The sequence below is a fragment of the Arachis ipaensis genome, chromosome B9 (assembly GCF_059453495.1).
Source record: "Arachis ipaensis isolate K30076 ecotype BB chromosome B9, ASM5945349v1, whole genome shotgun sequence".
Classification (NCBI taxonomy): Eukaryota; Viridiplantae; Streptophyta; class Magnoliopsida; order Fabales; family Fabaceae; genus Arachis; species Arachis ipaensis.
Window position 1 is genome coordinate 141,194,281 of NC_142444.1, and position 12,866 is coordinate 141,207,146.

The 12,866-nt window shown below is 32.8% G+C and overlaps 1 protein-coding gene and 1 long non-coding RNA gene across 2 annotated transcripts; both read right to left on the reverse strand.

The window, feature by feature from the left end:
* Positions 1-366: 366 nt before the first annotated feature.
* LOC107618668 (uncharacterized) lies at positions 367-2,321 on the reverse strand. Its single transcript, XM_021110372.2, has 5 exons — positions 2,220-2,321; positions 1,667-1,703; positions 1,452-1,581; positions 620-949; positions 367-471 (listed from the first exon to the last, which is right to left on the reverse strand). The coding sequence occupies exons 1-5, from the start codon at positions 2,266-2,268 to the stop codon at positions 367-369; spliced, it is 651 nt and encodes a 216-aa protein (XP_020966031.1). The 5' UTR covers positions 2,269-2,321.
* A 1,809-nt stretch (positions 2,322-4,130) lies between these two features.
* On the reverse strand, positions 4,131-5,273 carry LOC148546587 (uncharacterized). Its single transcript, XR_015899484.1, has 3 exons — positions 5,146-5,273; positions 4,809-4,918; positions 4,131-4,161 (listed from the first exon to the last, which is right to left on the reverse strand). It is a non-coding gene; the product is annotated as an uncharacterized LOC148546587 (long non-coding RNA).
* Between the last annotated feature and the right edge of the window lie 7,593 nt (positions 5,274-12,866).

Consider the following 12,866-nt stretch of genomic DNA (forward strand, 5'->3'; position numbering starts at 1 on the left):
GTAAATCCGTCAGTAAGGTAAAAAAATTTTTTTTCTAATTACAAAATAAACTTATTTTCATACAAAATAAATATAAATTTAATACAAATTTTTATCTAATTTGTATTCGAATATTTATAATATTTCAAAAAATAAACAAATTCATCGTATTATCAAACTAAAAGAAAAGTATTATAAACAAGCAAGTCAATATATATAATTCAAAACACAAACAAAATGTATTGATCATCAACTATAATTCCTAGTATATCATCAACATGCTGCTTCTTGTAAAACATTCTGGGTGGCATTAAAACGGCAAAGAATGATTGGATGAGAAAAGTTAAACCCCTAAACCAAGCATCTACAGCAACAAATCAGCAGATATCATATATTCTTTCTTTTTCTGCCACTCACACAGGCCCAGTCATCCATTTTCGACACTTCTATGCCTTCTAAGAATAGTGAATATTTCTGTAATAAGTTCTGGACCTGCATAAGGAACAAAGGAGATGAATTTAGGAGGAGAATGTGATTCGAAGCAGTTCCACCAACAAGAATCTGCATTTGGCAGCAAAGAGATAGCTGCATTCCGAATAAAGAAAATCGATAATGAGAATTAATTGAACATTTAAACTACCTGTTTACTTAAGATTCCAGAGAGACCAATAATTGCTCCAGGCTTTGCAGAAAAGATAATTTGATCAGCAAGATTTAACAGAGGATTTAAAAGTATGTTTGCAATGACCACATCATATTTATCCTTGTGAGTGACTCTGTCTATCTCGAAAGCATTTTCTCCCTCGACAACTCTAGATGGCCAGTCATCCCTGCAGGATGAAGAAGTTTGGCTTGCAATCAAGTGCAGTTGTAGCTTGTCTGGTCTGATGTTATTCAGAGTAGCATTTTCAGATGCTGATGCAATTGCTTGTGAATCTATATCGACTCCAATGGCAAAGGCAGCACCAAACTGCAAAAGGTCTATTATTGGTGAATATGAAACTGCAGAAGGTCTAGAATTGCTTTCCTGAACTCTCATTTGATTAATTTCTCAACTGATTCTATTACATCAATAATATGCTCTTTCATACTAACTTAATAATTAAACCCCAAACCCTATATAAGGCCCAATAAGTACAGAACATGTCATATCAAAATGTCTCTGAAAATTTATATCTGTCATATGTTCTGTCAATTAACCAAAAAAAGACAGTTAAAATATGTGAATATGATAGAGACGGTTATAATATTTAACTTTCCACACAGATGTTCAAGGAAACAAAGTAAGAATGAAAATGAACTCTACTGTACACCAAAGGCATTCTCGCACTGACAGTTTTCCATAATATGAATAAGTGATCATTCCCCGGCTAAGAATGCTAGGTAAAGAACGCAGTAAATTTAATAGCTATTAAATAGAAACCAAACAATTAGCAGTTAGCTATTAAACAGAAACCAAGAAGCAAACTGACCTGAGCTCCTTTCATCCAGTCATCCTCCTCAATAATTTTAACTTCATATCTTGGTATCTCTTTCAAACCAATAGAATCAGCAGCATGTGAAATGCTCATATTTATATCCTCACCTTCAAGAAAAATGGAACTAACACAAATCTGCAGAGTTTTAGAAGTGTTTGAAACAGTTCACATAAAATGAGTGCCTTGATCAGATTAGAACTGCAGAGTACCTCTCGTTGGTTTTCACCCTCTGATATTGTCGGATTCCTGAAGAACCAAGAGAGAAAAAAAAAAAGAAGCAAAGATCATATTCACATTCATACCAAACCCACCGAAAAGTAAGAACGGAAAAGAGATAAAAGAAACAGTAGTGCCATCACTAAATAAAAGAAACAGTAGTGCCCACTTTGCTTAGGCATGGACCCTGCATAATCAAATTTCAAGGGAAGTTGAGTAACTTAATTGAATAGAGAAGCTTCTATTCTAAATTACTAATCAATATTAAGCTGCATCAAATATATAAAATTATATGTGAATAACAAGGAGGTAATGTTCATTTTAGTCCTTTGACTAAGTAGGAATAACTCCATTTAGGCAGACACTTAATCAAAGCTACCACACACATTGAAATATCTATTATTGTCAAAACAGATTTGAATGTAATGCAGTAATGCTGCATCCCAATGAACTAAGCAATAGGCAAAGTGCGACACTGGTTTTGAAAGATAAAGAGCCTAAAATCAATGAAACAACAACCTATGCATTAAAAGATAAGAAGCATACTTGTTGAGCTAGCTCCCTGGTAGGAGAGAGCACGAGGCAAAGAGAACATTGTAAATTAGAGACTTGGGCAAGGAAAACCATTTGATGAGAAAAACTGCAGCCAAAAATAGAATTCAATAAGCCATTGATTTGCAGCAACAAATACATATAGCGAGGCTTTAATCTTAGCAAGTAACCTCAAACAAGCAAGTAACTCTAACAAACAAGTAACCTCAAACAAGAAAGCTTATACCTTCATTCTCGTCAATTTTTGTTCAGTCAACTGTCAAACAAGAACACATTCAAATAATTAGAATAAAGCAACAAAATTTGGAGAGAAGAATGTTAGAGAGAAGAAAACTTAAAATTATCCTTAAAATTAAGTAGCTTCATGAGTACTATATTTATCATACAAGCAACAACTAATTAACTATTTGTGTTCACGGTTAAAGACTAGATTCATTCGCTTAATTAATTTAGAAAATATATATTATGATCTCAATTTATTAAAAAGGTTATGTTAGAACTTACAGCAGACAGAGAAGGAGTGAAATCAAGTGAACAAGTATGATTAATTAATAACTTAACAAGCCCTGCAATCAAGTGAACACTAAACCTATACTAGCTAGGAATATAGTAATATAGTATCATGAATAAATGAATTACTGGCCGCATGAAATTGTAGATATTGATTTCAAATTCAAATATTGCTTTCTTATTATTGTTGATGAGAGATAATAAAAATAAATGAATAAACATACATTGCGTGCTTGAACCTTGAAAAATATTTAAATTTGATCAATGGGTTAGTTTGCTTTTATTTTCGGGAAGATTCAGAAAAATATATAACACAGCAGAGACGTAATAATTTCTTACTTCCATTTTAGAAACCTAGCTTAGTCATGAAATTATATTAAGTCTCTTACTTTGAAGCAGTTAATAATCCTTTATATAGTCAAAATTGAATTTAAAAGCAAGAAGGAGAGTAAGTACCTTACTTGTTCATATAATAACATGGTGCAATAAACTTGGATCTGACTCTTGGGTTCCCTTCATTAGCTCCGGCAAAGACCCATGGGCCGCTAGAATCCATCTTGAATGGCAGAGGCTTGGCTCTGTCTCTCCTGCCTATAACCTGTAACACTCCTTTTCCTCAAACATTCTCTTTGTCTTGCAATCCAATTTCAAACTTCAAATAAGTAAATAAAGAAACAAATAAATAAGAAACATGGAACCCAAATCTATAAAGAGCAACTGGCGTATTAAGAGCAAAACACTATGTACCTATGAAGAGCAAAACAGCATCTTAAGGTGGTTGCTGTTGAACTCTGACTATCTGTAAGGAAGCAACTGGCATAGGTGAGGACACCAGCGAATGTTTGGCAAAGCCACAAGGCCCAGAGCCTACCCCTCATTCCAAACCTCTTTGAAACTGCATCAGATATGAACCCTCCACCGGGCCTGGAGAAAAGATTCGCCAATCCGAAACTGGCAGCAATGATCCCAGCAGTGTGCAGCTTGAGATTGAATCTGTCACAGAAGTATTCAGCTATGATGTTATCAATAGTCAACTCCACACCAAAGCAGTATCCATAAGTGAAGTACAGACAACAGTATTCAATTTCTGAATAAAAAATTAATCTTTACAACAGCAAAAAAATATAAATAAATAAAGCATAATGCCAACAAAAAAAGTGTCAAAAAGAGATTATAAAGCATTACTTACAGTATTTTAGCTTAGCTTAGCTTAGCTTCCTTTTAATTGCAGTAGGGAACAAGCAATAATCAAAATTAAACAAAGGGGAAGGAGAGAATGAAAAGGATGGGAGCATAGAGAGCATACATGTTCGTTCTTTGTTCATCAAAACAAACATGTCGTTCTCAACCACCTTTGCTACTCCCAATCAGCTATAGCAATTCTCTGCTTCTGTCCTCCAGAAAGTTGGGTGCCACCTTCTCCAACCTGTGTTAGAAATAAACTATCAGGCTTTAAATTTGAATACGTATTTTCTGATATCAAAGTGTTTTAGATCTACACTTTACTAAAAAACACAATAAAATGAGGTTAGGAGATTAGGTCACTTTGCATCTAAAATTAATTGGCCAATTCTCTGGTGCATTTAACTTTCATGCTGAAATTTGTCATTTTAATATATCAATTTGGAAAAAAGCTGTCATTTTAATGGAAGAGTCTTCTCCTAATCTCATTTGTGAGGAAGTTATTCTTTCACCTGGAGAGGGATAATCTTGGATGATCACAAACCCAAGTAGCTACTAATAAAATCAAACTATGATGTAATTCACTAAAACCTATCATGACAACATCAAAACCTTTCCCTCACTAGATATGGCTGGATGCATGAATCAAGCAAAGTTAAGTGATTAGCAGCATCATCCATCAACCCCAAAATAAATCAAATCAAATCGGAAAATAAAAAAGTTGAAAAAAAGAAAAAAAGCGTATCATCGTAGAAGAAAATATACTCCATCAAGCAAACAATACAAGAAATTAATATGAATAAAAAATAAAAAACAGTAATTATAACAATTAACAAAAGAATAAACAGAGAAATTAGGTTTGAAAAATTGAAAAACTGTGAAGAGTGGCACCTGAAGCAAATTTTGAAGATATGAATCACCACATTTACCAAACTTCAAGGCTGATCAATCTTCAACTCCTTTGCACAAACATCAAAGCCAATACACGCAGCAACTACTACCTGAACAAGAACAAGAACAAGTTGTTTGGCTACTAAGAAAACGAGAGAGAGAGAGAGAGAGAGAGAGAGAGAGAGAGAGAGAGAAATGGAAATAAGAGGCAAAACCGCAGATCAAGCACCTTTGAGAATTAAAGGAAGCAGAGATTAAATCACAAAATCAGAAATGAAATCACAAAATCAGAAACAACGAGGGCGAGGAGCAGAGATTAAATCACAAAATCACAAACCGGCGAGGAGCAGAGAATCAGAAACAATGGATGGCGAGGAGGGGAGGAACCCTTCGCGACGGCAACGCCATGAGCTCAACTCAGAACTTCGTGCGACGGCGAGACGAGGAGGAACGATGCGAAGAGGGCCGAGTAGAGCTTCCCCAGATGACGAGGGCAGCCACGGTCTGTCCCCGCCGGCGGCGACACCACCTTCTACCGGAGGAGAAGAGTTCAAGGGATGAGGGCTGCTGAAAATGTTCGAGGGATGAGTGTGAATGGAGTGTGAATTGGTGGTGATAAAATTAGGGTTACCTCGATATTTCCGACGGAAAATTTAAATTACAGACGAATTTTCCGTCTGTAATAATTTAATAAAACGCAACGTTTTGTTTATTTAATTATAGACGGATTTTCCGTTTGTAACCATTTTTCACGGAAAAAAATTAATTTTTCTGACGGAATTATCGATGGATTCTCTTTTCCGTCTGTAATTTATGCTAATTCATTTTTTTTATTTTCCGACAAAAAATTCCTTTGAAATTCCCTCTGTATTTCTGTAGGATAAAATCCGTCGGAAATATCCGTCTGTAATAACTAATTTTCTAGTAGTGGTTTATCTTTTATTTTTTTTATTACTTTAACTCTACCGCCAATTTTCCTCTCTTCTACTCTTTTCTTGTGTCTCCCTTTTTCTCTTACATTTGAATAATGAAACATTTAAAATAAAAATAATTAAATTAAAAAGACAATTTTTCAAGTGAAAAGAAAGTGTAAATTAAAATAATTTTTATTTAATAATAAAAATGGTAGTATTAGTTATACATGCGTTTATAATTTTTTATTCTAATCAAACGTGAGATTAAGATATTTTTTAAATAAAGAAGGTTAGAGAATTATTAAAATTTATTATTTTTTATCATTAGTTAGCTATTAATATTTAAAAATATAAGTTAAAGATATATTATTAAATTACTAAATTAAAAAATTGAGTTTATAACTAGAAATAACGACAAAAATTAATAAATTTTGACGGTCCTAAAGACCTAAACATCTCTCTTTTTAAATTATATCTACGATAATCAAATGTAAAATATTCTATCCATGTCTTTACTTTCTCCGTATTTTTATCTTCCATATCTTGTGTCACATACCAAACAGATTTAGAATAATCACTATTAATGTGTGAATACTATTAGCACTTTAAGTACTCTCTATTTTATTGGGTAATATGTGAGACTAATGGATTACAGTTGTATAATCAGGGGCGGGGCTTAGTTAAAACAAGCGGAGCCATGGCCCCCAAACTTTTGTTAAAAAAATTTAGTAGTACTTTTTTAGAAAATAAAAAATAGTTCAGTTGGCTCAAATACTTTAATTTACTATGACATAAAATATTAAAGTTCAATCTTCATCTCTTGCTTTTATTGTACAATAGCTTTTTAGTTTTAAACATTCAAACCTTGTTGGATTTGGACTGAATTGAGTGTATTTGTATTTCGCAGTTCTTTATTCAATAAGCAACACTCCCTCTACCTTTGAATTCAAATATAAAAAATTAGGCATTTTTTATTTATGTAATTTAATATTATTTTATATTTTACTGTTTATTTAATTTAATTTTTTATATGATAAAAAATATTAGAATATTCAATAAGTATTGATATTATTGTATTTGTATAAATTGATAAAAAATTCAATAAATATTATCAATTTTAATATTTATCCTTCTAATTTCTTTTTTACATATTTTACAGGATGTATATTCAAATTTTTATATAAAATAATCATGAAAAATTAAAGAATTGATGTATTTTTAAGAGGAAGACTAATATTCAAGAAGGAGAACATATAATTTTTACAATAGAAAAGTATAGGTAGACAATGAAAATACTAAACAATGTGAACAATGGATAGATCGGATGTTAATTTCACTAGGTGTGCGGATGATTATTCTAATATTAAGATTTAGGTGGTTAATTTGGAGGTGTAGTGTATTTTAATTTGATTGGTGGTTGTTCATATTGTTTAAAAAATTATTGGTTACCTAGCATTACCCTTTACAATATCAACACCTGTAGATAGTTTTTCTACTTTAATGAATCACGAAGAAAGTGAGATACAATCTTCAAAAGTTCAAAGATCTGATGAGTTTGACCTTAATTCTTTAGAACGAGACACTGAAAAACGACTTTAAATTTGGCAATATCACCCAAATTAGAGAGATGAGGTTAGGCGAGCTTATCTTAAATGGGGTCCATATCAAAAACATCTTAACAATTATCTTCTATCTGGCCCCTCCAAAATTTTATTTCAAATTCCGCCACTATGTATAATAGAATATGAAGAGTAGGTAGCTTGTATAAATTTTTTTCTTTCTTCTTTCTTTTTGGCTATATATACTTATACCTTTTGTATTTGTAAAGGTGTGATTTTCTACTAATGCAATAGACATATTTCTCTCTTCTTTAGCTTGCTTTTCACTAAGAAATATGCAGCTCAGAACGGATTTTATCATGGTGCGGTGAGCGTAGAAGAGCTGCAAATATTGTTAAGCAAGAATTGTGAACTTTGCCCCTTCTTTCTGCAACATCCATGGCAGATTGAGAAGCTGGAGTGGATAATCCAGAAAATTCGCAACTGCAAACATTTTCAATGAGTGATTTATAAAATCTCACACAATTGATGAATCAACTTGCCAGCCTTCAAATGCAAGTAGAGAGATCAATATTGAACCCGATTCAAGACCAGATAAGTCCCTTCTATCTTTATCCAAATGAAAGCCCAGGTTTATCACTAACTCAAACTCCTCTTACAACTCGAAATTATCACTCATGGGCGAGATCGGTTTGGCTATCCATCAAATTGAAGAACAAGTTGGGATTCATTGATGGAAGCATTCTGAAACCTGAAAAAACTGACTCAACCTATGAAGCGTGGGATAGATGCAACACCTTTGTACTATCGTGGTTTCATTCTTCCATAAGCACAGAGATTCTTCAGAGTGTTCTTTAGTGTAACGTGGCCTCGGAACTCTGGAACGATCTCAAGCACAAATTCTATGAAGTAGGGAGATCTATCCATCACTGCATATTTCACTAAACTTAAGAGAATTTGGAAAAAACTTGATGAGTTCAAACCAATTCCATCATGTGTCTGTGGAGCATCATGCTCATATGGATTGAAGATCATCAGAGAATATAGAGACCAAGAACATGCTGTTAAATCAGCAGTACACAGTAGTTAAATCACAAATTATGTTGATGCTGCCACTTCCTAGTGTGAATTCCATCTATTCTTTACTTTTGCAACAAGAAAGACAATTAACCAACTCAGATCAAAGTGAAGAAAAGATGCTAGTTAATGCTGTCAATATTGGAAGAACTGGCAATGAAAACAACAGAAAATTTGGTATGACCTTGAATGCAAATTATGGTATCACAAATCGAGGTGGCAGAGGCGAACGTGGCCGAGGCCAAGGCAGAGTTAGTAGTGGAAGAGGAATGATGAGAAATTGTTCTCATTGTGGGATGGCTGGACACACCAAAGAGACCTGCTACCATAAGCATGGATTTCCTCCTCATTTGTAAAAGAATTTGGAGTAGCAAATGTGAATAATATGATTGTTGCTAAAAAATATGTAGAGATGGCAACATACCTGATGTGCGTTCAACTCAAGAAGAGAATAGTAAAAGTCTAGACAACTTGTTTTTCGAAGATAAAAAACAAGCATTGATTTCTCTATTCCGACAACATAAAGGTGATCCTGCTCATAGTTCTCTTCAAACACAAGCCATAAACACAGTGATAGCTCCTTCAGCAGGTATACATCATATTTTATCAATTTTCACATTCCTTTGCACACACATGACTGGATAATTGACACTGGTGCCACTGCACATGTTACTTTTTCTCTTGATACTTTTTACTCTCATCACACAATAGATCCTGTGTTAATCAAATGTCCAAATGAAACTGAGACCACAACAACAATTAGTGAAACTATAAGTTTAACCTGTAATTTTTACCTTACAGATGTGTTATATATGCCCTATTTCAATTTTAATCTCATATATATGTTTGAAGCAACTAATTTTTTACCTTGTCAATTCTTATTTAATAATACACTCTGTGAGATACAGAAAAATCTTTTCTTGAAGATGATTGGTCATGCTAGACAAAGAGGTGCCTTGTATATCTTCAATACAAATGCAACTTATATCAACTTAGAAGCAAAGAATAGAGAACTAGTCAACACCAGCAATTCAGTTAGTGTTACTGCTATCACAGACACTATAAATCATAAAACTTGGCATTGTAGGTTAGGACATGTCTTAATTGATAGGTTACAAGATATGAAAAAGAGTTATCTTTTTTTGTATGTCCATTAAAAGATGAACCTTGTGAACCATGTCATTATGCAAAACAAAGAAGATTATCTTTTCATTTGAGTCAAATAAAATCTGTCAATTTATTTGATTTAGTACACATGGATATTTGGAGACCTATTTCTACTCCATTTTTTGCTAGTCATAAATATTTTTTAACAATAGTAGAAGATAAAGGCAGGTTCACTTGGCTATTTTTTATGAAAAATAAAAATAAAACTTCTTTTTTAATCCAATAATTTGTGCAACTAATTAAAACCCAATTTCAAACAACAATAAAAAATATCAGAACTGATAATGGAGCTAAATTCATCATGAATTCTTTTTATGAAAAATAGAGAATAATTAATTAGACTTCATGTGTTGAGACACCTCAACAAAATGGAGTTGTAGAATGAAAACATCAAGATATTTTGAATATTGCTAGAGCACTCATTTTTAAGGCTCATCTTCCTAAAAGTTTTTGGAGATGTACTACATCTCATACTATACATATTCTCAATAGAGTGCCTAGTTCATCTATTAATAATAAAAGTCCTTATCAAATTCTTTTTAGTAAAATGCCAAACATTCAACACTTTAAAATCTTTGGATGTCTTACATTTGCTTCAACTTTAGTTGCAAATAGAAAGAAATTGGATAAAAGAGGAAGAAAATGTATTTTTCTTGGCTTTAAAACAGGAACAAAAGAATATCTTTCGATGGACATAAATAACAAATAATTTTTCATATCTAGAAATATAATTTTTTATGAAAATTTCTTTCCATATAAGAATAATCAAATTTCTCATCAATTTAAATATGTTTTCAATTCTAATCAAGACACTAAACCTACATTATATAATCATGATTTTATAGATGTCTTTGATAGCAGCGCATTATCTTCCCATACCTTAGATATATATCCCATTCAACATACATTGCCAAATACTCCATCCAACACAATTGATGTTCAACCACAGCCAACCTTACCCATTTCTTTGAGTTTACCAACAGCACCAGCATCATGTACTACACTATCATATGATGAAAATCCATCTAATCCCCAGCCCACTTATATTAATCCACTTTCTTCACTAAGAAGATCTCTTAGAGAAAGACACAAGTCAAGATACCTTGATGATTATGAATGTATGCAAACCACTGTCTCTAATAGCATGATCCAATCATCAATCACAAAAAGGTATCCTCTTTCTAATTACTTGAGTTACAATTCCCTGTCACAATCACACAAAGCCCTTTCCATTACAATTTCTATAAATCCGGAGCCAAAAAACTATAAGCAGGCTATTCTGAGTGATTATTGGCAGAAAGCAATCAAAGCTGAGCTTAAAGCATTAGAGGAAAGCAAGACCTAAAAACTTACTACTCTACCGAAAGGGAAGCATGCAATCGGATGTAAATGAATTTTTAAAACCAAGTATAACTCTAATGGGACTAAAGAGAGACGCAAAGCAGGGCTTGTGGCCAAGGGCTTCACTCAAACATAAGGGTATGACTACTTTGATACCTTTAGTCCTATAATCAAAATGACTACCCTTCGTGTACTCTTAGCAATTGTAGCTAGTAAGAACTGATTTATTCATCAATTAGATATGACCACTATCTTTCTTCATGGTGATCTACCTAAAGAAGTCTATATGAAGTTGCCCCCTGGTTTAAATGCACAGCCAGAAATGGTTTGCAAGTTGGAACGATCCTTATATGACCTTAAGCAACCAAGTCGCCAGTGGAACTCTAAATTATGCTCTGTCTTGATTGCTTCAGGTTACTCACAATCAAAGGCAGATCATTCTCTTTTCACCAAATCTTCTCCAACAGGTTTCACTTCTATTCTTGTTTATGTCGATGATTTGGTTTTAGCGGGGGATGACATAGAAGAGATCCAATGTGTGAAGATGAAATTCAACACTTTGTTCAAAATCAAAGATTTAGGCGAACTAAAATTTTTCTTGGGCATGAAAGTTGCAAGGAGCAAAAGGAAAATAGCTTTGTATCAAAAGAAGTATACTCTTGATCTCCTAAAAGAGTATGGATTATTAGATTCAAAATCACCCAACACACCTATGAATTATTCAATTCATTTCTCAAAGTCATCAAGAACATTATTGAATGATGCTAAGCCATATAGAAGACTCATTGGAAGGTTGATATATCTCACTAATACCAGGCCTGAAATAAGCTTTGCTGTTAGCAAGTTAAGTCAATTTCTAGATTGTTCTACAGATGAGCACTTCAAAGCAGCCTTACATGTGTTGAAGTACTTAAAAAGAGGTTTTGGAAAAGGATTACTTTTTGAGTCTGTTTGTGACTTGTCCCTCCATGGTTTCTCGGATTCTGATTGGGGTACTTGTCCAGATACCCGAAGATTAGTGTCCGAATATTGCTTCTTTCTTGAAAGATTTTTGGTGTCCTGAAAAAGTAAAAATTAGCACATAGTTGCTCAATCATCTTCGGAGACAGAATATCGAGCAATGACTCTTGCAACTTGTGAAGGAATTTAGCTTATGTACATCTTGAATGACTTTAAAATCAAGTTACCAGCCCCTATGACATTATTTTGTGATAACCAATCTGCTAGATATATTGCGGCTAACCCAGTGTTTCATAAAAGGACGAAACACATTAAGATTTATTGTCACAAAGTTAGAGAAAAAGCTCAAGACGGTTCTTTAAATTTCATGCCAATTCCATCAAGAGAACAACCTGCTAATGTCCTTACAAAGGCACTTTCAACAGGTCCTTTTGAAGAGATATGTAGTAAGTTTGGAATGTATAATTTGTACCCTCTCAATTTAAGAAAAGCTATTAATGTGTGAATACTATTAGTACTCACAATACTCTTTGTTTTATTAGGTATTGTGTACACTAATGAATTACAACTGTATAATAGAATATGAAAAAGTAACTAGTATAATTTTTTTTTCTTTCTTCTTTTTTTTGGCTATATATAACTATATCTTTTGTGTCGGTAAAAGTAGAATTTTTTACTAATGCAATAGATACATTTCTCTTTTTTTTAACTTGCTTTTCACTAAAAAATCTACAACTCAGAATGAATTTCATTCATCATAATAAATCAAATTAAGAAAAGTTAGAAGAGTATAGTCAATCATTATTTTTAAGTAAGTGTTAAAATTTGATTCAAATCTTAAGTGAAAATTATATATAAAACTAATCTCGCTAAGTAATCAACAAAAATTTAATCATTATGCTTGACCATATACATGCCGTAGAACAAAAACAAATCAAATGAAAGAAAATCAGCTCACGAGAAACACATGGTAGTAAACAAATCCGTATTACTTTATGTTAACACAATAATTATAGCGAGTGTCGTTCACGCGCACACCA

Bases quoted from the DNA above. Each gene is read 5' to 3' on its own strand.
- LOC107618668 (XM_021110372.2), bottom strand. From the start codon at position 2,268: ATGTTCTCTTTGCCTCGTGCTCTCTCCTACCAGGGAGCTAGCTCAACA. The intron at 950-1,451 runs GTCAGTTTGCTT...GACCTTTTGCAG, and splicing joins ACTGGATGAAAGGAGCTCAG to TTTGGTGCTGCCTTTGCCAT. The intron at 472-619 runs GTAGTTTAAATG...TTCCTTATGCAG, and splicing joins CTGGAATCTTAAGTAAACAG to GTCCAGAACTTATTACAGAA.